This window comes from Nipponia nippon, unplaced genomic scaffold, assembly GCF_047370975.1.
Source record: "Nipponia nippon isolate SJK-2023a ecotype South Korea unplaced genomic scaffold, ASM4737097v1 scaffold_18, whole genome shotgun sequence".
In the NCBI taxonomy this organism is placed as follows: Eukaryota; Metazoa; Chordata; class Aves; order Pelecaniformes; family Threskiornithidae; genus Nipponia; species Nipponia nippon.
This window is the reverse complement of record NW_028262334.1, coordinates 5,952,553-5,978,410: the sequence shown is the minus strand read 5'-3', so window position 1 is coordinate 5,978,410 and position 25,858 is coordinate 5,952,553. Positions and strand designations below refer to the sequence as shown.

At 40.7% G+C, this 25,858-nt stretch overlaps 1 protein-coding gene across 3 annotated transcripts in view; it reads left to right on the top strand.

The window, feature by feature from the left end:
• Nucleotides 1-25,858, top strand: part of TMEM132D (transmembrane protein 132D) — a 279,666-nt gene that overhangs the window by 227,475 nt on the left and 26,333 nt on the right. For all 3 annotated transcript variants that reach the window (XM_087754869.1, XM_009473096.2, XM_087754868.1), the window contains exon 5: nucleotides 8,578-8,721. In XM_087754869.1, the coding sequence (XP_087610995.1) occupies nucleotides 8,578-8,721 (144 nt within the window). The remainder of the gene's footprint in view (nucleotides 1-8,577; nucleotides 8,722-25,858) is intronic.

Sequence of the window (25,858 nt, the reverse complement as noted above, 5' to 3'; positions counted from 1 at the left end):
GGCCTGAGAATCAAAAGAGCCTTCACGCTGGCACATCAATCCGGGGGCTGAGATACTGACCCCGTGTGTGAAATTTTGATTGGGTTTAGCTAATTTTGCATGACATGTCCCTACCAGTCTCCCCAGTCTCAGCAATTCAGCAGCATCAGACACAGTGTATTCGTGTACCTTAGGCCAGATCTCCCAGCTCTGCTTTTCTGAAAGGTCTTCCTTTGACAATCAGACATGCCTTTCCCTCCTGCAATGATGTCTGAAGTGCTGGCAGCCTGCTTAGGAAAAGCAAAGAAGAAATCCTCCCCAAGTTTGTTTGTTTGTTTGCTTTTAAGAGCAAACCTTGTTGATTATCAGCTAAAGCAGTCTGTCTAGAGACCAAAATCAAGTATGCACACACAGCTTCATGGAGTTACAGTTTGGAGCCTGTGAATTAATTAGCAATTTCTCTGAAGAACCACAGCCTGACAATTTGCAGACTTCATAGCTCTCTGACTTCGATAAACAGGCAACGTACATGACAGATTCCTGGGATCATGGTAGCCTACTTAGCACTGCAAACCACCAAAACACCAAAGGAGGACTTGCCAAAAGTAAGCTAACACAATTTCTGAATGTTAGACATCAAAGCATTAAAGGGACTTTGTCATTTTAAACCTGAGACAAATTAAAATTTGCATTTACTCTATAGCTAGGAAAAAAACTGAACTCCCACGGGAGGATTTGACGACTCAGCTATTTGAGTGTAAAGGAGATCCAGTATGGCTTGCATAGCTTACTGGTAACATTACAAACTGTCCCTTTGCTAAATAGTTCATTACCATCTCTAGATAGTTTGCCTGTGGGCTGCCTGCTCCCAGAAATCCTTAGCAGAAAATACAGGCTTAAAATGACACACTTCTGCTCTGTAAAGTCACTGTTAAAAAAATTAAAATTTTGTGTGCCTTTACCCCAGCAGCAGGGCTGTAAATAACAGCACCGAAAACAGAGGCAATGTCCTATCACCCCTACTTTGTTCTTGCATTTGTTGTGTGCTTGCCGTGTTTCACCTTAAAGAAAACTGTTACCTATTGTTAGTTGGTTCAGCAGCTTGACCTCAGATCTGAACTGTGGACGGGACGCTGCACAAATACTAAAAAAAAAAAAAAATTCCCTGTTTTGAGGTGATTCCAGTCCAGATACATGAGACAGACAAAGGTAAGGAAAAGGGACGTGACAGGCGAAGGCATTTTTCTCTCACCCGGAGTGAGGTTATTTATTTCCTGGCTTTTTCATTGCTTAAAGATGTGGAGTTGCATCCTGCAGTAATAGGCAGTGTCTACGAGCCAGGATTGCCTCGTCGTAACAACATACGAATGCAAAACATGGGAATTTACCAGCCTGAACGGCAACTTCACTTCACCGAGGCAGATACAGTAGCACCTGGATTTTGCTTCTAAGATGCATTTCTTTCCTTCTTGAGCTTTTTACTGAACATCACAGGCTGTGTAATGAGAGACCTCTCGCTGCTGATGGTCTTATTAATGATCCCACTTTCCCTTTGTAACACCTGCCTGTTATTTTGCGCCTTCTCTCCCTATTTACTATGCACAGCACTGTCTTGTATATTTAGCTTTTCTTTCCCCCACCTCAAACTTAGCAGTGATAGATTCTGTCTATACAGAGATGAAAGTTTGTTAGTAAGAATATAAACTAGCTAAAAGGCTTTGCAAGAATTAACTCTCAGATTAAATAGTTATTTGTCCTGAATGCCTCAGGTATGATATGAGGAGGGGCAAGCAGTCTTTGTGATTATCCCATGTTGATTTTTTTTGCCTACAGCACAATCCAGCCGTTGGCTGTTCTCTGTTTTTAACTGAAAAGTTGTGATTGCTGTACTTCATATGTATATGTGGCTTTGTTTCACTGCTCATCCTTGCCAAATCCACTCACTCCGTGAGCATTGATTCTGCCCCAGTGGAGGAGCAGTGAGAGCGTGGCTGGCGGCGAGTCACCCCCCCCGTTGCATGGCAGGCTAAACTTTTCAAGGAATCACAGACTGAAAAAGAAAGAATGAAAAATATATTCAGGCATTGATTCTGCCACCCATTGGTTTCTAAACAATGGGTTTGCAATCACATTTTGCTATTAAAAAAAAAAATAATTCATTTTTCCCTCTCTAGCAGCTGTGTGGAAGACTAGGAGTCAGCAGGTAGATATATCCAGAGAATCATGCATTTGGGTTTCTGTTTATGTTCCTTTTTAACCCTGTGCCAGCACATCTGATTGTGGAGCTCTCTTGTCTGTACCATGGAAAAAAGGAAACTGATTGAGTAGCAAGTGCTTAAATTAAATGTGATTAATTTGCCTTTATATCACCCTCCTCTCTCCCATTCCCAATGACTTCAGATTTCACTCTGCACAATGAAAGGTGCACACATTAAATCAAACAGTTAACTTTGAAGTTCATGCTAGTCTTTTCACATTTTTGCATTCAGGTTTCACCATCATTTCTCATACTTGCAGTATTTCAACTTGTACTTGCAACCTTTCTATTTATATTAAAGGCCTCACAAATTCTTTGGTGTTATTTCTGGCCACAGTTCCTTTATTCCTTTGGACACAGAAGAATCGCAGCTAATTTTTCAATCTTTTTTACTGCATTGAAAGGCTTGGAAACCACAGGGCAAATAAAGAAATTAGAATTATATTTTATTTATTTCAAGCTATGATATTTCAGGACTGAACTCAAGCTGTTTGCAAGCTCAGAGCTGGTAATAATGTACTACAACCAAGGAAATTTGCTTTGGAGCATTTTCAGTTCCTCTGCACCACCATGTATCTAGCCCCACCAGCTGCTTCTAAAACTTGTACTTCAGCTGCCGTAATCTTATCGTTAAAGGTGGATTTAAGTCTTAAGAACCAATGAACAAACCTTTGTGCTTGCAACCAGAAGCTGGAAGATGACTCTGCATTTAAGGTGCAAGCTCAGCTTTACTCCAGCGCTGAGTACTAATCCAGTACAGTCGAGTGTTAGGTGGTGCGAACTCACAGCACCTCCTTGAGAGAGACACATCCATTTGCTTTATTGTTCAGCTGCTGCTTTCTGACTTTTCAAATCCCTTCTATGTTGTTGTTTTTGTTTCCTATCCTTGCAGTGGTAACATGAGGAAAAGAGCTGAATTTGACCACATCCATGAGGATGTCAAGCATTTTGACTTTATTGGTTTAGAAGCTTACTAAATTTAAACAGAAGCATTAACATGGCTTTAGGCTCTCTTGACAGTTATAAACTCTTCCTTGGGGGGATTTCTGTAATGCTTTCTAATCAGCTTAAGGAGTTAATTAAACAGCTGTCACTTAGCTTCTTAATTCTGAGACTTGATGCTAAATAAGATTTGAAATTAGTTGTGCATGACTGAAGCATGGATTCTCCGATATAAATAAGATGGCTGCTAGCTGAAGAGGAGGAAAATCTAGGCCTTTTTAAAATAAATAGTGAAAAGATTCAAGGTGGTACCCTGGATTAATGCTCTATGGGCTGATTAATAGAAAAGAAGAAAAAAGAGGAAAATGGAGGTTATTAATGAGTGCCAAATGGGACGGATTTTCAGGCAGCTATTCATTCTCATTTGGTGGCATGCCCTGGACTTCGGGAGACTTCAAAGATCATTTTATTCTCTTCCCTATTGCAGTCTGTACGTAGTAACCCAAATGCCAAGATACCTACTGAAAACAAAAAGAAACATGCTTGATTTTAGAAGCTGAGATATTTAGCCTGCAAAAATATATTCCACTACTATAATAAAAAATGTAACTGGAGATCTGCTGTGCTTATAGAATACGTATTATAGTGTTGTGGGGACTTTTTAATACTTTTTTCCATGTGTATTGTAGTAGGACAAGTACTGCTCCTGGAGGGTATGAGCTGCGGATCAGTCCAAGTTATTTTGAGGAAACATGCCTGCAGGTCTTTTTTGAAAACAAGCTGGTACCTTGCTCACTGCTGCTTGTAGTGTTACGAGGTTTGTGAGGGCTAACAGGGATTTGGCATTAAAATGATGTGTTGAATCGTGCTAAAATGCTTTTGGAAAAGAATGCTGACAGTGACTACTAAACTTTTCTTTGTCACATAAATCTGATGTGGGGCCTCAAAGCTAAGCATGAGTTAGTCATATATTTATTTCTTTTAAGAGTCATTATTAATACAAACATTAGGAAATATTGTGTACACAGAGAGAGCTGGGGGAAGAAAAAGAAATTCCTTAAGATTTATAAAGATACTGTTAAAGTCCTCTCTTTCACCCCAGGAATTAATAAGGCAAAAGATATCCAAAGGGAAATTAAATTGCAGGCAAGCTACCAATTAAAGTTGAAAAAACTAATAGGTATTCACTTCTGCATTTCTACCTAAATAGATGCTTACTGTGTACATCTTCTGAATATGTTTCTGCTGGAGGGCTTAATATGCTCAGTTATTTAATATGAATCTCTTCAGTAGGCAAAGAATGCTCGCTCCAGAATCTTCTTTAAAAGTATTACTATTTTTTTAATGTGGTAGCAATTTCAGAATAAAGATTACCTGGTCTTCCATTTCTATTACATGGAGAAAAATGTTTTTCTCTGTTTGCTATTATTATTTCATTTTATTATTTGGGGGGGTTCAGTGTATGTGAATTAGAGAGATATGCTATGTAATAGTTAGAGAAACCTCAGCATCTTTTTAATAGCTGCTCAGGGAATCAACTTTTAGCAGTTCGAATATTTGGCTATAGCTTTGCAAAAGCATAATGATTTCTATCTTGCCATGCCATCATATCTCCTATAATCTATGTTAGTTATGGATAAAGAACGTAATATTTCTTCAGAAGATTCCTTTATCACTAATTAAAAGTAACACTATCACTATTTAAAAGTAACACTTTTAAATTAGTAACTATTTAGATTTATAGCTTTTACATGCTGAGACTCTGAACTATAAATTTCTGTATAGCTAAAGAAGTATCATGTTTGTTTCCTCAAAATGAAATAATTTTTATATGCTTTCACCAGGGGAACATTAAGCCTTTTCTAGCCATTAAACAAATGACTGAAGAAGCATTTTACTCTGCCCCTGCTGTGTAAATTGGTGTGAATGGTTATTATGCCTCTATGTTCAAGGGTGAGATGCAAACCAGGTGCCTAAAGAAATCGTCCTCAAAGTCCATACGTGTAGAGGTACTGAAAACTCTGCAGACAGCATATACAGCTCAGTTACTCTAGTGTAGACTAGCACAGCTTCAGACTATTGCCAGCTTGCTTTGCCCTTCTTTCACTTCAGAGAGATATTGGGTGGATTTGCTTTCCTGGGAGTCAACAAGTAGTTGCTGATAGAAAGTCAGAAAATCACCACAGACGTTTCTATGAACTCCAGGCATTAATTCTTGCCCCCCACCTCCCTCATTTCCTTTGGAGAGAGAGAGGGGACAAAGATTGTTTTGGAGATTTTTAGGACTAAGAATCAGCAATGCTGTCACATGCTGCACGTTGTGCTGATGGGGACTACGCACAGTTCTGGATACACTTTGATTCGGAACATAGATCTGGAACATGGATACAGGCAAAAACTACAAAAATTTGAACCAGGGATCTTTGATTTTGGATGGAGACAGCATACGAATTTGCTTCCTTACCTTAGAATCAGGTATGAATACGCTCATCTCCTTGCATTCAAGTACTCTCATTAAAGTCCTTGTGATCATTCACACATTTGGGTTAAGTACAGATCCATCAGACTGTAGCCTCGGATAGAAAGCTCTGGGGCAGGACCTGAGACCATGTTACTGAGCTTTGAAGCCAACTGAGACTCTGGACATGCAGAAATTCCCTGTGGATTAGATAGGTTATGCACAGGCTTTTAGAAGGTAGCTGAGAAGGAAAACAGGGCAGTGGCAGTGAAAGAGCTGAGCACTAAGTAGCATGTTTTCACATGTGTTTCCATAAAGTGATAGGTACCAGATATATTAGGATGCAGACTGTGTTCAGAATATCCAAAGCCGGCACTTGGAAAATTCGGAAACTCGGAAGAAATTCTTGAAGCTTGTGAGAATCATTCTCGGTTACTAGCTCTTGCCAGGGGAAATTACATCTGCCTTTGGTAAGCAGACCTCATTAATCACGCTGTTTCAAAGGCTTGGTTATTAAACTTCCCTTTGCTTTATAAAATAATTGCAGGAGTCATACTGTAATGTATCCACTGGAGAAATAAGGCCATTCCTGCTTGGGGGAGCAGGTCTTTTCAGCTTGGTACAAGGTGCAAGTAGCTAGGCATGTGGTATGGCCTCAGATAGTCCCAACAAAATGAGATTCATGCCCAAGTGTTTGCAAAATCAGGACCCTAATGCCTGGTTTCTGTAATTATTGTGGACGCTTAACAGCACTTGTTCTGTCAAGCTGCCCCCATTTGCAGGTCTCTGGAGCCTGTAGCAGAGTAGCAAAAGTATCTAAATAACTGCTGCAAAACCCAGATCTGAAAAAAATAAAAGAACCTGGAAAGTTAATTGCAAATCTTTCCGAGATCCCAGTTGCTTGAATAATATGTTCTCTACTGAGAACAAATGTGCACTCAAGACAGAATGGCCTTACAGTACAGGCAGATATTCTCACCTTTGCATGAATTATAATTTCAAAATATCTGAACGGCTTTTGTGCTGAGGGAGGGAGAGGATTTTCTTCTTAAGTTCTCTTTTTGTGAAATCGTATTTCACCCTCCTCTAAAGATCATGGTGAGGATGGGGAAACTTTAGCAAAGCAGCTATCAAAAGACCAGGAGGTTTTTTTCTTTCTTTCTTTAAATATTGCTTTGAATCCCAATAAAGTGTCTCTGTTTCTTTAAGTAGCAGGAAAAGGTCTTTTTGATCCATATCCTTTAGATGAGAGAAATCCCAGCTTCTCCTCTTTAGCCCAAGAGGCAGTAGGGGGAGTCATCATCTTCTCATAACTTGGTTTCAATCTCCCACTTTGTCATCTTCCACAAGTAAAATCAGGTTAGTCTTAGAGCTCATACTGTGAGCTGTTTAGATAATGAGAAGTTAGCACTTGGGGGGCTTTGGAAGCCTTCATTTCACAAGAGCCAGCTGAAATCAAGAGCCTCTTGTTCTACGGGATGGTCTGTGATTCGCAGGCACAGTTCTGAAAAGTTCAAAGGCCTTTCCAGGAACGAGCAGTATCTTGCAATTAGGAGCGGAAGAATTCCAGCACCAGTTTGTGCTCTCGCTGTACCTTGGCACAGTCAGTAATATCCGCTGTGCGAGACTGATGTGACACCCAGGTAACCGAGAGTGCTGTTTAGTCTCGTGCTCTTCATGTAGTCAGAGATCAATGCTTTTAAATTAGAAGTGATAAATCAAACAGAAGGAATGCATTTTGCAATAGTCATCACAACGATGACGTAGCAGTGACGCAGGTCGCTACAGAGCTCATTTTGTCTAAAGAGCCCAGGCGCTTCTCAGAGTCCTTCCTTTTTGGGAGAGGATGCATGAGCCTCATTAACCGGTAAAGAAACAGTTGTGAACAAGTGCTTGCCCACCATTACCCAACAAGAGACAGGATAAGTCCTAGAAAACCTGACGAGGGTCTGATTCCCTACAGTCCTGTGGTACATATAGTCATTTACGCAAGACCAGAATGGTGGTAGGCTTAAACTAATTCCCTAGGAGGCAGAGCAGGGGGAACCAGATCTTACCTGCCATAACAGACAGTGCTACTAGCCCATTTTATAGGCTGCGAATTGGGAGGCTTAAGTTGAATCTGCCAACATTGCATCCCAAAAAGCAGCCTAAAGCCTGCCTCTAAGACTGGAGTTGTTTCCATACACATGGCCAGCCTGAGTGTCCAACCGAACTAACGCACCGTCAGAGGCCATGCTAGAGCACGCCCTGCGTGCCAGATGGTTTCATGGGCTACCAGGTGGCTTTTGTAGCAGCTATTATCCCTGTGCAGGCTGTCTACAGGCTGGAAGTTAGAAAGTGTGCGGATTGCAGAAGACACCCCGGCTGCAGGGACTTGTAAAAGATCACCCGGGACATTTGGGGCAAAATGGGTTCCTGGCTATCCTCAATCCAAACTTGTTCCCTAACAATTATACAGTACTTCTTTGGTCTAAATGTTTACAGTATTTGTCCAAAAGTGTCATATAATTTCAGTATTTGTAGAAAACCTTTCAGAAAACAGTATTCTGGATAAAACTGCAAGACATAAGACATTATTTTATGTAATCAGCAAGATCATTAGTGAGCTCCTCAGGATGGAGATTTCACTATTGCTAGATGCAAGGTTTATGTTTATCAGGTTTACGCGGTGCAGGGTCATTCCTCGGGTGTTAGGTTGCTCTGACACTCGATGAGCATTCATGAAATAGCAATTAGGGCATGACAAATGTCTTAACAGCCCTGAATCAGAACTGGGAGTTTCGTTCCAGGATTGAAGGGAGGAAATTAGTCTTTTCTGCCTGCTGCCCTTGGAACAGTTCTTGGCATAGCCATTAGAAATTAAAATAAAACTGAATCTAGGTGGTACTAATGAAATAGTAAAATATATTAACTAAAGGAGCTTTTTTTGTTCTCTTAGGAAGCAGAGATCCTGAATACAGCTATTCTCACTGGGAAAACAGTGGCTGTGCCTGTCAAAGTGATCTCTGTGGAAGATGATGGGACTGTGACTGATCTTCTGGAATCTGTGGAGTGCAGATCATCAGACGAAGATGTCATTAAGGTAGGATCATACTGCTCCATTGCACAAAGGCAGAGGCCCTGCAAAATGGGTGTTCTTTAACGTGACAAGTTCTTTCATCTTCCTAACTGTTCTGTTGCTGGAAGACAAAGGTTTATTATCCCTGTTATGTATAGATTGGTTCAGTAGAGCAATAAAACAAACACAAAATCGCACATTTTCCATCCTGCATGTCAAATACTTGGAATTGTCTGTCGCTTCCCGCTTTTGAAGTATTTTTGGAGTTCCCTCTACCTTTACGTTTTATTTTTCAGCTATATGGGCTGTGTAGGTTCAGGAATGCTGTCAGCTGATGTCCTAGAGAAGGAGGTTATTCCTCTGAAGTTGGTTTGCCGCATTGGAACAGGAGCTGTATGACTCAAAGTTCAGGTCTCTTCGTGGTACTGACCCAGTAGTGTATTGCAAGCAACATTAGCTTTAAATTTGGAATTTTCTTTGGTCACAGTTGCTGCTAGGGTGTCTCACAGGAAACACTGGCCACCAATCATGGACTAGGAACTGCTGGATAAGACACTTGACCAGTGGATTTACTCTGTACAACAGCTCTATAGCCTAAACTTCCTTGAAAGATAAATGGCAGGCAATAATATATGCGACTCGTAGTTTTGACTCACAGCGTGTACTTTCCTAGCCAGTGGTGAGGAGAGAGCTTGCAGGAATGCATTCAAGTGTCTTTTTATTACTGAAATCTTAGGATCAGACTGGACGCTCAAGAAAATTGCTGCTTCTTGAAGGCTTTCAGCTTGTACCAATATTACCACTAAAAGCTTGTAAAAAGTCCTGTATATTCCTAGTCAGCTTGCTTAATGGTTAACACACATTAATGGTAATGGAAGAACACAGTCAGCAGTGGTTATTGTGGGAAATATGGTGGAAAGTATTCCAGTATAGTGACAGAAAAGTTGGCTTGTCTACAGCAGCTTTTATCTTTTCACAAACTTACCTGTGGTTGTCACTTGAGAAGAGGAAACGAGAGACATTGCTACAAATAAAAGTTAAAATTGAATTTTTTTAACATAACCAGCATGTCACAAAACCAGCGATTACAAATACTACAGGCTACCCTTCCAGCTGCTGGAAATCACTGTTATCCCATTAACTTTTGTGAACTGTACCATATTGAGGACTCGGCCTTTGTGAAATTTGCCTTAGCCTAAAGCTGACTGGAATGCTAAGCTGTCTCCCTGTTACATTAGTTCATTTTATTTTGGATTCAAACAGCTGAGGGTAGCGTTTAGCTCCAAAGCAAGCCTCCCTGGGCCCCATTAGCTGACAAAGACTCTTCCTAGTGGATGTTTCTTGCTTTTATAGGCAAAGATGAGTGTAGGTACTTGGTTCTTACTGTCATATGGGAAACTGTTGGGAGTTTGAGACATACCTATAAGTTCAGTAACTTCATGTCACTAAGGGAGTGACAACTTGGAGCAGGGTAATTAAAGAATAGAGCTGGGTATGGGTTTGCATGCTCTTCCTTGAGCCATCTCTAAACAGAATTTAATTTTTTGTCAAAAAATGGCAATGTTTACACTCATTGGACTTGTTTTAAGAAACTTCATGATAATTTCTCATACACAAGATAAATCCAAGCAACTTAAAAGTCCAGCATTTTTTATGTTTCCCTTTTAGAATCCATTCAGGGTTTCTATTTACCTGAATAGCCACCATGCTGGTATTTTCTGATTAAAAGTCTTTCTGTCTGTCTTAATCCAGACTTTTTTTTTTTTTTACTTCTGTGAAGACCTTTTGAATCTGCTCTATCTCCAAATATAGCAAACTGATGGACTGAATCTAGGTTTAAAAACAGAAATATAGATTTTGGGGTCCTTGCCTTGTTTTGTGGAAGTTAATGGACTAAGTCTTCACTCACTAACTCTTTAACTAACATTTTAGTTTTTTCAGAGAACTGGAAAAAATAATTTGAAAGCAAATATATCATTTGGAAGGTATTTTAAAAATCAGTTTCGTTTTCCGAAGTTTTAGTTTATCAGAATGATTTGGCGTGTTCAAGGGATATTTGTGAAATGGTTTTGGCTGATATAAATCTGCAACGGTTTGTGGTATACAATATGCTCAGCTCCAACCCTGGCAAAGAGGTTAAAGGGGTAGTACTGCTTAACTGTATATCTATCATTAATTGTAAGTACATGAATCTACCAATAAAGGCTTGCGTGCTTAATATTATTAATATACATACCTTTGCACAGCGATGCTAATGACAGGCCCTATGTCAAAGCAGGAAATCACCAGTTGGGGATCAAAACATTCTGGGCTTCTGCAGACATCCCACTCGAGTTCCCTCCTCCGCAGTAGGGAGGTAGGTTTCAGCAGCATTAAAATGAGTTGCCAGTTTAAAGTGAGCTCTTAATTGAAAATGTGTCTCTGAGTTTTCAGTTTACCTGCTCTGTTTCAGACCAAGCTTTATTCACAGGCATCTTATCTAATGAAGATAAAGATATATAATTACTGACCAGCCTTCAGCATGCAACAGTAATTAGAGTTTCTGTTCTCTGGGCATTAGAGTAGTGAATATAAAATGCAAGAAAAAGTCTGCTTAAAATGCCTGTTGAAATATAAAGATTAAGATTACATTTCTTCGTGTCTTTACTGTTGCTGGTTTTTAACGCATCTGTCATGTAGCATCTAACAGATTGATTACATCTTTGTGGCTTAGCTTTTATTCCTAATTTTTTTTGTGCTGATTAATGATGAGTTTAAGCTTATTTTCCTTGCAGAATGAGGATACCTCCTCCTTCTTTCAGTTTCAGGGGCCACGTTTATTACTCGGTTCTTTCATCTGGGACTTCAAAGAACTTTAAATAGCTAGACCATATTCTGCACTTTGTTTTCTGCCAAAGTGCATGTACTTGAACTTGGTTGAATAAGTCAGGACAGAATTTAGTCCATTAAAACAATATTATTATTGACAAATGATTGTCTGAAATTATTTGGTCCACCATGACAGAGTAACCATGCCAAAAAATGGAAGCATGTTATAGGCTCTGTTTCACAAATGAGGAATCGGAGGCACAGAAAAGTTAAGGTGAGAATTTCAAAGTGCTGTAAAGAAGTTCTGACCATTGAAGTAGATGATAAAACTCCTACTGCCCACATGGAAAAGAGTGACTGGAAGACTTTTTTTTGTTGAGTTGTTAATATGTATCAAATTCTCAAGGTTATTTAAATCAAGAAGGAGGAGAGGAGAGAGGAAAAATCAGCATCTTTTAATCTTTCATTTTGAAAAGACATTTCCATTTCAAAATGGCCATTTTTTCAAGGCTCAACAAAGCCTAAAAGTCTCCAAAGCAACACTTTCCAATGCTCTGGGTTTTCAATTTGATGAGTTAATTGAAAAACTGCATTTTGGTTGCCCTGAAATGAAAAAACCTTTAGATTCATTTTGTTTGATCAGTTAACTAAAAATTCCAATATATTCTCAGCTCTGTCCAGAAGCCACTTGCCAGAAGTCACACAGTGAATGGTGCCAACACTGGGAACAGGATACCGTTTCTCTGGCCCTTTTTTATACCACACTGTATATTTTGCAGAAGACTCCATTCCAGATCTGTGTGTTATGCAAAATTACGTGCTTTTCTAACAAAATACCTTTAGCTTATTTCCTTCTAGAGCATCTTGGGCCAGCATGGGTTTATGAAAGGGATGTCCTGCTTCACCAATCTGGTCTCCTTCTAAGACAAGGTGACCCGCTTAGTGGTTGAGGGGAAGGCTGTGGATGTTGTCTACTTGGACTTTAGTAAGGCCTTTGACACTGTCTCCCACAGCATGCTCCTGGAGAAGCTGGCTGCTCACGGCTTGGATAAGTGCACTCTGCGCTGGGTTAAAAACTGGCTGGACAGCCGAGCCCAGGGGAAGTTTAGGTTGGATATTAGGAAAAACTTCTTCACTGAAAGGGCTGTCAGGCACTGGCACGGGCTGCCCAGGGCAGGGGTTGAGTCTCCATCCCTGGAGGTATTTAAAAGAAGGGTAGACGTGGTGCTTGAGGACATGGTTTAGTGGTGGGCTTGGCAGTGATAGGTTAACGGTTGGATTCAATGATCTTAAGGGTCTTTTCCAACCTTAACGATTCTATGATTCTATAATCTTGTACTTTTCTGGGATCTCAGATAAGGATGCAAACGGGAGGGCAGGCATACTAACTTTTGTCTGTATTACAACCAAACTCCTAGGGGCAGAAGGAGGGTTGTTACTACTGATATCCTTTGCACAACCTAGGACTTACCACAGACCTGTGGGACTGTCCCCCATGTGCAGGGGCCGTGCAAGATGTTGCAGGGTGGCCTGTCGCTCTGAATTCCCGTTTCCCAAAGCTTTACAACCAGTTCTGGCTGTGGCCCGATTGCCTGGCGTTTGTGCTTGTCCTCTGCAGAGCCTCATCTTCCTGGCTTTGCGTGAGGAGCGAAGCAGTAATGCTGTAGTCCTGCTTGCTGTTTATCAAGCCGCTGTAGAGCTGCAGAGCCAGACTGCTGCACCCACAGCTACATGGTAGGAAGTTATCGCTGATCGGGCAAAGGGTTGGTATCTGCTTTGTTCTGTTCGCTTTGGACTGTATTAGAAGGGATAACAACACACTTGGCACAATATCACATTCAGGTGAGGTTGTCGCATGGGTTTTGGTCGCTCAGGGTTCAGAGGACCCAAATAGAAGGAAAAAGCAGGTGTAATCAGTGTAGTTTGTTGAATGATATCAAAGAAAATACTTTCCCATCAGCAAATGGGATTTTGTCTAGATTGAATGCTTGCATAGAATATGGTCGCATAGGCTGAATTTTATAATGGGAAGATAAATCTCTGCCTTGAGGGTTTGGTGAAGATCAAGTTCATGACATGGTTTTCCACAGTATAATGTGCTTTCTCTCACCAGCTGTACTGCCTTATTCCATCCCAAACAATTTTGATCTGTCTTGAAACAAACATTTGATTTAAGTCAGCAAATGGATGTTTTTATTTTCTGCGATGTCTAAACATTTCGTTTTGACAGAAAATGATGAAATCATGTCCTGTCATTTCAACTCAGTTTCAGTATTCCTGACATCAGAATCTTTCTGAACTTTTCACCTTAGGATGAAGCAACTGTGAAAAAGAAAGTACTTTTTCTGATCTGCTCTAGTAATCGGGAGACAGGACAAACTCCGAAAAATGCACTATCAGAAATAAAAGTTGTAATAATAACTGTTGAGTTCAGGCCATGTGCTGTTGATGCTGGTTATAAAGGGAGCAGGAAAAATTTTAATCTCTCCCTGGTATGAAGAGCAGACATGGCAAAGATGAGTTCTGAATGTAAAACTGATATAACAGTCCCACATCTCCCAGGAATCATCTGAAACTCACCTAAAGCTGTTGAAGTTACTGGATTTCTCTCTTTCATATTCTGCCAATTCATCATCCTGATGTGAATCTTGAGAAGTAACAAGGTTTTTGTGGAGTTGTTTGCCCTTTTGTAATCATCCGTACTGAAAATCCCAGTGTGACTGCTACAGTTGCTGTTCACTGCAGTTTCTTTATATTTATGAAAGACTATAAGCTTATAAGATACAAAATTTCTCTGTAATGGAAAAATCCAAATAATTCCTGAATTGAGACTTGCGCAAAATTCTACAGGAGATACCCAGAAATCTGTCACTTTGTGCCTAACGGGAAAGAATACGTCTTCTTGTAGAGCCAGGGATGATCATCTCTTTCTGTGGGTATTTCTGTTCCTTTATTGGGAAGAATATGTCTATATCCATAAAAAGAATGAGGGAAAATCTAAAGAATATCCAAACAGTGATGCCAAAGGGGATCTGAGTGAGAGGATTTAGTCATTTGCTGAACCCAAAAGGGGCCAGTGAATGTCCCTAATGTGTTAAAGAATTGCTAAGCTGCAATTCTGTGACTGTTTAAAACTAACTAACATGGAGCTGCCATCCCTGTCTTTCTGCTGGCCATGAGTGCAGCTGAGTGAAAATGAATCAATATTTTTTTTTTGGTGAATGAGCTGTCTGCCTCCTCAGCTCCCTGCTCCCTGACTGAGTTCATTTCAGATGCTCACGATGCTTGTGCCAGCACTGGGAAAGAAGTGACATCGGAGTGGGAATAAGTAGCTGAGGGTGAGAGGTGGCCAGGAGTGCTTCTTTCTATTGTGTATTCACTTAAATGACATGTGAAATTATGGCTTTGCACCGGCATTCCCATGCTGTCACATCATTAGTCTGATACCGTCTATGCAAAAAGCTTATCCTGGCCCTGTGCCTGTGAATCCCCCCCAGTGAAGATGCTCAGGAGCTATCGTGAAGAAGATCTTCCAAGTGGCTCACCTATTTCTGAGTGTCAGATTTGTACGGCAAAAGTTACCCATGCAGGAATGTCAAAATCATGTTGCCTTTCAAAGGGGATTAGGGGCCTTACTTTTTTTAGCTGCTTTTAAAACCCAGCTCATTGTACACTGAATCCCAGTACTGAGAAGCGCTCCATCATCTCAATGAAAAGAGATTGGTTGATCTCTAGAAAAAAGTGCCGAGAAAGTAAGGAACAGACAAGCTGAATACAAAAGGAAATTAGTTCTCTTCTTTCTTCCACCGGGCGAAGCCAGCAGTGCATTACTGAAGCACATGATGTTACACTGATATAAATGAAAGCTAAATTGGGCTCAGATCATCCAATAGCACCTGTCTCCAAAACAGGAGCTTGCATTAATCACTATAAGTTGTGATTCTTTCTCTTAAAAAGTTCCCTTTAGCTTTAAAACTCTGTGTTCTTCAGTTCCAGTGACCGTCTGCCACTTTCTTTTAGAAGATGTGGTATTTATAGCTCTTTGTGCCTGCTCTAAGCCATCCTCCAGATCATGACACAAACCTCTGTGTTGCTTTGTTACCACGCGGTAAAAAGTTACAATATGCCATATAAACGACTGTCTTCTCAGCATGATTTAGGGTTTTTCTGGACATATCAGATACAGCATAGCCAATAAATGACTTTGCTTTTGCTTATCATTTGCAGGTCTGTCCAGATGTTGTATTAGCTATGGAAGGGATTGGTCTTATTAAAATAAAAATATATGTAACAAGGTATTTTCAGCTGATTTAAATATGCTTAGATCTCGTGACTGTATCAGTACTATATTGATTAATATTAGCTGAAGATGAGTCTGGTGATCTGGAGTTAGTAGAGAAACTGCTGGTCAGATCTGAAATATCCTGAATATGAGCTATGGGATACTTGGGGGACTCCTAGAGTTCTCAGAGGCAATTGGAAGAACAAGGGGCTTATTTAGGACATACATATATGAAGGAAAAAAAGAGCCTACAAGTGTTAGGAAGGCTAAGAGGTCGAAAGGACATAATGAGCCGGGACTTGTAATCATGTCCAGTTCTCTCCTCTTCATTGGTAATGAAGAAAGGAAGCATGTTCTAGTGGTTAAACCTGGGTTGGGATTTTAGGCATTACGGATTCTTATAAGGGCTCAGTCTGCATACCGTGTGTGACACTTGGTTTTCATTTCATTTGCCTCTGCCTTAATAAGACTGGATAACAACTGGATTACCCATTGGATGGGTTTTCAGATGCTGCATTGAAATGTGCTGGTTATAGTGTGGGCTCTGGCGTATGCTTTCAGCTGTGACATCGGTGTGCTATTGTGATCTTTGGCATGTCATTTATTTGATCTGTCTCAGCATAGACGCATACAAAAGATGTAAAATGGTTCTGAATTACCTTGACAGATAAAGAGCATTAATACTAAATCCTTGAAAAATGGTTTGAGATCTTTGCATAAAATGTACTATCTAAGCATCATCATTACGCTTGTTAATAATATGCATAACCCTAACTAGGACAGAGCACAGACTCTTTAGGAAGCACTGCTGTTAAATTTAACTGAATCACAGCCCATAAAAATGGCTGTCATGATAAAATATTAGTGGCTGAATAAGGATTTAGAAATTTTTCCAGATTTCTTATGTACCGGAGTCTGTGCAGGTTTACTGACTGAAGATTTGTTCCCTTTTATCCACTGTCTGGACCATTTTGCATTACTTGCTAGGACCTTGTTGAGGCAAGCACATAACTCTTTTTGCCTGAAGCTTAAAAGGCGAGGACTTTGTACATCAGGCCACAGGCTAAATGAATTGACTTAGGCAAAGTAAGTTTCAGACCTTTGTGGCTGATCCACTGAAATAGGGTAATTTTCAAATTATTTTTCTATTCTGTTTTAGACAGACAATCATGATCAGTAATTACCAGACCAAGGATTAATTAATAAGGAGAGAAGAAATGTAGATGCAAATTGAGAGGGTGAACAGTTCCCTTTGGTACGATGGAGAGCGTACTTGAATTTCTGAGTGTGCTCATAGCACTTCTAAATTCACGAAGAAATCTTGCAGATCGATGTCCTGCTGCAGCTGTAATGGTGAAACACCTGTATCCACAGAGGAGGTTTTCATGTCTCTCTTCCTTTCCATATATGTGCAGGAAAATTAGTCTAAAGGCAATGTATGGGAGGTGACGTGTCCACCTTTGGATATATTTCTCCCTCCAGTGCTTGACTCTTAGCTGCTGTTGTCACTGACATTCAGCTGGTGATGTCCAGCCCACCCATCATCCTAACGCAGCCTCATCTGTCACTCCTCCTGCAGTTCCTCTGTAGTGGCTGTCCAGCCGTCCCGTGCTGTCTGTTGCTGCTGCTTTGGCTATTTTTCTGTGCTTGCCGTGTCTTAAATGTTTTCCTCTGTGTTTCTGCCTTTACCTAATCTCTTTGGTTGCCTTTTTTTAACCTTCTTATATCAGTCCCATTGCTAACCTTTTCTGAAAGCTTCCAGACAATAAAATATCTAGTGGTATCCTAATGGCTCATAAGCACCATTGGCTGCATGTCTACATCCTGCAGTTCCTTATTTAAGATTCGCAGAAGTGCTCAACTTCCACTTAGGGAGCTAGGTAAGCTTTGGCAGAGCAAATGTATCCTATGAAGGACCAATTCATCCTTTTCTAGATATGTTTTTGGTGTGGCATAATCAAATAAAAAATAAATTGCTGTCCTTAAGTATCTCAGAATGCGTATGTTTTGCAGGCAGATGTTTTTGCATTGTTTCATTCTGCCAAGTGCAGTGTAGTCCCGGCTTGTGCTCCCAGCTCTTCCCTGGTTTTCCATCATGACTTTTGGCTACCCATTTACTTGTTCTCTTTGCAGTTACCTATAAAATTGACATAGTACTTCTGAAGGATTTCCAAGAGCGTGAGAAGATAAACAAGTAAAACACATCTGAAAAGTACTTTGAGATGTCAGAATACAGGGAGTTATCTGAGTCCAGTATCAAAAATAATGATCTGTAATAGTTCTCATGCTTTACACATGTGACGGGATCTGGTCTATTGCCTTTTCTAGGATGTGGCACAGGTGTTGTATTTGTCTGTAGGAGATGTTAGTACTGTTACTTTTCCCACATCAGCTGTCCATAGAAATGCAGTACAACTTTCCTGTTCCAGCCTTACTTTGCAGCATTGCCTTGTTTAACTGGTTATTGGATCATAAGCCTGATTTTTGAGGCTGTTTAAGCATTCAAATCCAATTACTTTAATTGGGAATTAGAAACCTAAGCACCTACAAAAACTGTTCTTAACAGCTTTTCAATTTTAGTTAAAAGTGTAACAGTGTATTTAGAGCAGGTGGGTATTACAGAAAGCTGATATTTTCTCCTAACTTATGTAATGTCTTCTATATAATAACTATTAAAAATAACCTGATTATTTGCAAGCAGGTAATTATTTTGCAACTGTAAAGGGTTTTTGTTTGAATATATTTAGGGCATCTTCTTCAGACTTTGGGATTTGAGTGCCTTCAGCAATTTCTTTTAGCATTTGTGAGCATGTGAAAAGCTGTTGTAGTGTTTGAGATTTTGTGCAGACCTGGAGCTGACACCAAAATGAAACCTATGAACGTGACGTTCCATTACATGCTCCATTTCATTCTACTAAAAGCCAGAGAGGGAGAAGTGCAACTTCAGTAATGAAGGAAAGCATCATTTGCCCTGGTGACTAGGCATCTAAAGGCACAATAGATGTGTACTAAACTACATTTTGTGACTTGTCTGTAAGCATTAGATTAATTGCTCTTGACTATCACTAAAAGAAAAAATCAGGGCCAGTCTCACATGCACACGTACCATTTCTGCTAATGATTGGATCTCATTTCTGCCATCGAAAATCCAGAGTTAACCCAGCGTCGTTAATGGGATTGCTCTGCACTTTATTTGACGACAAGAAGAGAAAGTCTAGTCCTTACTGGGAAATTTTTTTGTCTCAGCACAGCTCCCACTGTCACTGGATGGTTTAGTTTGGCATCAGCTTAATGCTGAAAGCAAAGATCAGCCAGAGCCAATTTTAGCTGTTTCAGTGCCATAGCCATACGTCAGCCCATGTTTCCTTGAAAGTTCTTCACACATTTTGATGATGCTGAGCTAAGTTTCAAGCTTGTAACAAATCTTGAAAGCAACTGTTTCCCTAGGGCTGAGAATTTCATCACAAGGATTTCACAGAGGCCTGCAGATGGGATAAGAAACAGCCCCTCTGGCAATACAGTTGCATGTACTATACTAATTTTTGAAGACACCTTGACAAGTAGTTTTCCAAATTCTGCCCTTTGTTCCCAGGTTAAACAATGCGAGTGTCTAATCTCATCTCCCGCTCTCTCTCCTCTAAGTAGATTCAGCTGGGCTGCATTCATTGATATTTATTTCGTTGGAGCTCAGGCTGCTAGGAAAGCTGTCTGTAGGTATGGGTAACCTCATCCTGTACTTTTTAGTATCCAGATCTGACAGTTATCGTCTGGTCTCCAGCAGGGCTAATTACGGATAAGAGTTTTCTTCATAGGCTGGTTGGTTGGTTTGTTGCTGTTGAGGCTCTGAGAAAACAGAGTGCATATAATGAGACATTAAATGTCATGAAGTGTGCCCAACACAGAAAAACTGTAGGAAAAATAAATCAGAAATTACTCAGGGACATGAATGAAGATGATGCCAGAGGCACATTAGCTGGGAGGGGGCTTCCTTCACTCAGCAGTGCAGGAAACAAATGAAGAACAATCTGTTATTGTGCTGGCGGAGGGGAGATCCACCGTGGAAGGGTCGTGGTCTCTTTCCCACTCAGTCATGAGCAAAAGATGAGTTATCTGCTTTACACACTGTCAAGGGTGAAATGATCAGCTGTTCACAATTTTCTAGTTTAAACAATTATGTTTAATCATATACTTTTGCTAGAGGTTGGTATAATATGTCAAGATGATGTCAATCCTTTAGGGCCATAAGCTGCCCCTTATTTTACAATGGATATCCCCAGATGTGGTAATAATTAGCTTTGTCTGATCTGTCATTTGCTCTGTTTTTGTTTAGTGAAAGGATCCAAGGAATGATTAGAAAAACAACTGGATTGTAAGGCTGAAGTTGTCAATGTGATTTAAGGTCACTGAGGTTGTATAGTCTAATGGGAGTTGAGCACACATTGGAAAATATAATTCAAGAGATCGGTTTAAGTGCATGATCAGGATGAAATCTGAACTATCCCTGGCAAGGTCTGGCAGTAAGCAGGTGATGTCCACCAACCCAAAAATAGAAAAACTGTCATCCACCAGCCAGCTGCAGTAAGTACAGAAAATTCTGCTGAATCCTCAGCCTTACTACTCAGCTATCGTTACATTTTCCTTTTGAAAAGGCTTTAGATGCAAAGTGCTCTGTTCAGATCCACCTGGTATCTGCAGCACACAGGTTGGAATTGAGAGGCACATTTCTGTCTTCTGGAACCTAGTCCCTGTGCAGATCAGTTTGCTGCTAGCAGATTTCATGGGTGCTTCAGGGCTGCCCTGAGTTTTAATGAGCGAAATCGTAAGACCATCACTCAGGCAGGCTTTTCTGGAGTTTGGTATGTTTTCTTTTCCTGGAAACACCCCCAACTTGGCTCTTTTGTCAGAAGCTGACACTGTAGTGACCAGTCCAGTTATCTGTAAGTGGAAAAGCCTCATATGTTTTCTTTCCTCTTTATACCATGACAGGAGTGCAGGTGGGCCAGAGCCGGGGGCCCAAGACTGACCTGAGTATATCTCTGAGGATGCTCGGAGATACTCCCTGCTCATCAAAGAAGGAAAATAAGGGAAAAACCTGCTGAAAATAATCCGATTCTGCCTGCACTGGTATCACTGTAAAACAGAGGCAAACTGCTGAGAGTGGTTTTGTTACAAGGATATAAACTGGTATAAAATGAATGCCAGCTTCCTAGGGAATGGGGCACCACCATGATCTCCCACTGTCTAATTGTCTGTTCCACTAAATACTTCTCTAGCTAGCCTGGGGCTTTTGGGGGGTTACATCAAGTCTTTCATTTGTGAGAGTCACGTTTTTCCTTTTCAAATGAAATGTAGCCTGAAATAGAGAAAAGAGCAGTTTCTAACTGAACTCCCACCTAAATCCATTATAGCTTCTGAAGTCATTGGGATGGGGAGATAAAAGAACTGTAAGGATCCCAATATGTAAATATAGATGTAAAAGTTTGTTTGGCAGGATGGAGGTTAGAGGCTAGATATCATGAAACCAAACATAAAGCTTCTTGGTAGAAATTGAATCAGTGCATTAGTTATCATGGATTTTCATAAAAATAAAGTAGTAATGCACATTCATGTTTCAGTTCATAAATGTGAAGTGACAGCCTATGAGTTAGCCACTGAAACGATATTATGGACCCAAAAAGAATAATAGAAGAAATTGAGAAAGCAGAGGAGAGAGTTGTAATAGAATTGAGCATTGGCATAAATATAAATCATGAAAGGGAGACTGATTTAATGAAAGATATGAAAGTCAGAAACTCAAGGTGTTAAAAAGATCATCTGCTCATCTGGTAAAGAATCCCTAAGGCTACACAACTTTTAGCTGAAACAGCCAGATTTACTTAAAGTAGATGAACTTTAAAATTGTATAAGAAATAATATATTGCAAGGGAACATGCTCTGCAGTACGCACAGTCTATTAAGAAGTTCTGCAAAAGAGGAAGAAGCTTACATTGATCCATTGGAAAATTATGTTTGCTCATAAATTTTGTCAGAAGATTTGCAAGTAGATATGGAAATGAGAAACTGTTGTAATCCCAAGAGCCTAAATAGCAACATTTACTTGCTAGCCAGCTATGAGGATTTGGAAGAAAACGCTCTTGGTGAAATAAGTTGGCCAGGCTACTTCTGTGGATGGTGTTTTGTACATAAAAAGCAGGTAGGACAGACACAGATGCCATGTGAGTGACATCTCCATCTAAGTGTCTGCTAATGTGGAAAGATTTATTTTAGCTTGTGAAAGCGTTTCAGGATTCACACATATCCATCTATAAGTGCAAAGAAACTAAAATCTCCCTTGTCTGCACATGTCTGAGGGAAGAAGGCTCAAAGATCCAGATGAAACTGTGCTAAGATCTCCTCTCAATTTCTGAGAGTGACAGAACAACTCTTTTTTAGTACTGCTATATGCAGAAAAACATGGAAGCCAACAAGTTTGAAGTGTAGCTTGGTCCCCAGCAGTCCTATAGGTGTGAATAACTACACACTGAGATTTTGCAGCAGTCATGGTTCTGGTGTAAATATGACATCTTTCATTTTCCTCCATTATATGGAGTCCTGCTCTTCAAACAAATAAAAAGAAAAGTATTAGGGAGCCTCTTCTTAACTGTTGTATCTCAGACCGCTGAAATACGCACATATGTACACACAGATAGGGTGAGACACAGCAGAGAAGATCCCAGGGAGGAACTATACATATCCTGTAACCAGCTTTTCTCGTTCTATAATGTGATTTTGCATGGCAAAGATCACCTCTGCTTCTGAAAAAAAATCTGAATAATCTTAGCAAGTCCCTCGTTGCACCTTCCTGAGGCAGACAACCCTTATTCACCTGAGGGGGAAATAAGGAGTTTAATAACTCACCTAAAAATCTAACAGTAAATAATTCTTGGAGAAGTTCAGAAGGCTTTCTGGAGCCCACTGAATGCCAGCCCGCACAAAGAAGTGCTCCCTCTTTCTCAGTCTTACTCTCCCTGGGAATGGATGAGTGGCAATCGTCAGATACATGCAACTTTTTTCATAGTAGCTCTTGAAGTTGAGTGCAACTGAGTGATGGCACAGGCGGGCTTCCAGCAGGAGAACGGAGGAGAGGGACAGGACGCCAGCAGACCTTGCAGTCTGCCACTTTGAAGCTGCAATGGCAAATGCATGATTAGCAAGCACAGGGCTACCAAATGAGCCCAGTCTCTGCTCTGTTTTGAATAAAAAAGGTAAGTTTATGAGCAGCTGGAATTGCAGTACCAGGTTGAGCTCAGTACAATTGCAGTAATATTTAGTCCTTGTCGTCAGTTGTCTACTCAGCCCACTGATGAGTGTGGAATAAAACCGGAGTGAGCTCCTGCCAGCTCGCTGTGCTGAGAGCTTGGCATTAATATGTACATTTTTCTGAGGAACTTTGCATATAGTTGAGCTGTCCAGTTTGTTCATATTGTCTGGAAACCAGGAGGAGAGGGCGCAGCTGCCCAGCTGCTGCAGGTGCCTGCAATGTAGGCCAGGGTGTGCTTATGCAGGGGACTTGTGCATTAGCGTAAGTGAAGCACTAAAGACTGAGCATGTCTAGCACAGCATCAACACTAAATACGTGAGTGTTGCTGGGTTTTGGCCGTGAGGTCTTCATAAAAGAGCAAGTGTACCTGTGAAATGCCAGAGAAGATCTGACAGGCTGCACTGCCAGGTCACTTGCGTGCCCTCTTAAGAAGTGAAGCATTCACGTATCCACCTAAGTCTGGAACTAGCAATTCCTGAAGAGCACCACTATTAAAAAAAGGCTCCACTCATCTTCCTGGAAATTTCTTAAGCTTAAGGAAAAAGGTCATCTTAACATCCTGCTAAAAAGTAAGGAAAATGTCTCTACTCTTTCATGTAGGTGTATGTGAGGGACTCAGACCTCTCTTAACACAGTTCACAAATGTGGGCGCTCGTGGCCAAGCTAAAAAGCACCAGCTTCATGAAATGCGCTTTTCGTGCCAGCCTTCTTCCTCCCCTCTGAGCTGTACCTGCAAAGGAAGTGCTGAAGATTATCTGGTGCTGTGGTAATGCTTCTGGAAGCACTGCTTTTGGGAAGCCAGTCTGCGTCCCCTGGGCTGATGTGTCTGGGCTGGTTCTGAGCCTACTTAAACATGAGTGAGTCAAGAAAGAGGAGTCAGTGTCTCAGCTTTGTTGTAAAAATTGATTGGTCTTAGGCTTATGGCTGTGTATTTGTGTGATTTGGAGCAGAACAGGAGATGGTCCAGGACTAAGGCTCCATCACCTGCCTTGTTCAAATCACAATAACTGAATGTAAAACTCTGCTAATGCCCCTTTCCGCATCCCTAGACCATGTGTGCTGTTTTCAAGAGGAGATCTTTTATTTTAGAAGGTTCATTTCTACCAGCTCATATGTGAGTAACAGCATCTGCTCTTTCAAGTAGTGAAGATGTAACACGTCTCTAAGCACTGCAGGACCAAGTGAAGCTGCTGCTTGACAGTTCTGTTACATGTTTTCATAAATGTTTCTTTGGAGGTGGGAATATCTGTCTTCGAAAGGAGATGCAGGTCTCTCCAGGGTGCTACAGAACTTGGTGCAAATCCTGGTATTCAAAAGTCCCTCTCATGCCTCTGACTTTAAACCCTGTAATGAATTAGATAGACACAAGAATAGTCACCCATCCTTTGTCTGTGGTGTAATCCTGATTTCCATAGAGGAATTTTCACCATTCTTCAATTACAAGGCCAAATCCAGATTAAAAGTCTTCCTCATGGCTTCATCTGTTTTCCTCTTTGTGTCTTTGTTGCCTGCATCCAGAATGCATGCACGGAGCTGCTCTGCTTCTTCCAGCCTGTGCTGGGAGACACAAGCTGCTGGCTGGTACAGTTCTTCCATTAAGTGTCCAGAGTTCATCATAGGTTTTAAATACGAGTTTGCTGGAAGAGGTCCAGCTACTGAGTACACAGCCCCACACCTCCTCATTCCTGTAGCTTCTGCACCCTGGTGTCTTCACACAAAACACAGCTTCACCAGGACTTCTTGATCAGTTATGCAGGTTTGTTATTAACATCATCAGTTCCTAAACACTGAGAACATGCAAGACATGTCAATACAGCAGGGTAGTATGCTTTCAGACGGAGTCCCTTTCCCATAATCTGGGTATTCTTTCTTCTTGGTTGCTTGAAGATAGTTCAGATACCAAAGTTCAGGGCTCAACTCAATTTAACAGTAAACAGATAGATGGTATGAGTGCTTGTCAGGAGGGAAAGAGTGTGAAAGCATTTGCAAGATCAAAGCAGCATGACTCCCATCAGAGTCAGTGGGGAACAAGCAGCTAAAGTCTTACAAAATGCTTTCAAATTATCCTCCACCTTCGATTCCCTATCCTCACTGAAACCAGCTCCTGAAATGTTTTATTGAAAGTGTTCCTCTTGTCATTTCTTTGAAAGCGAAAGGAAGCTCAGAGGAGCTGTAGGCTCAGGTTAGCAGCAAGATCAACTGCTTTTCACTTGAAGGCCAAACGGCACCTCGACTGCACTGCCATGTAACCCCATTAGCTGCAATAGGGCTGACAGGTTGAGAGCTAGAGCACAATTTGGCTTTCTCTTTGGTTATGGTGAGAAAAGACGATGTTTTTCTAATCTTAGGCTGACCCTGAGCATGTCTTAAAAACTGCCTTTGCTTTGATGACTGTTAGCCCCAAGCACATCATAGCTTAAATCCTGTATATCTGGCCTGTTGTCTTCTGCATTGTAAGAGCCATAGACAAGAGACAGACATTTGCTTTTACCATGTTTATTACTGTCTCTTTTAGTGCATTTATATTATGATAGCACCTACATCTCCCAACAGCACTGAGTCTCAATGACCAGGAACTGCAGGTCCCTATCAGAGACTGTCCTGTGGCAATCTGAACAGCTATGAATAAAACATTAATGAATGAAATGAGCAGAAAACAAAACCTTTTATGAGGTCAAATGGCAGAGATTAAATAGAAAGTGTGTCTCTCCAGTCCTCACCTGGACTTCTATCTGTTCCATGAGTGTGTTTTTTGTTTCCTAATTTTTTCT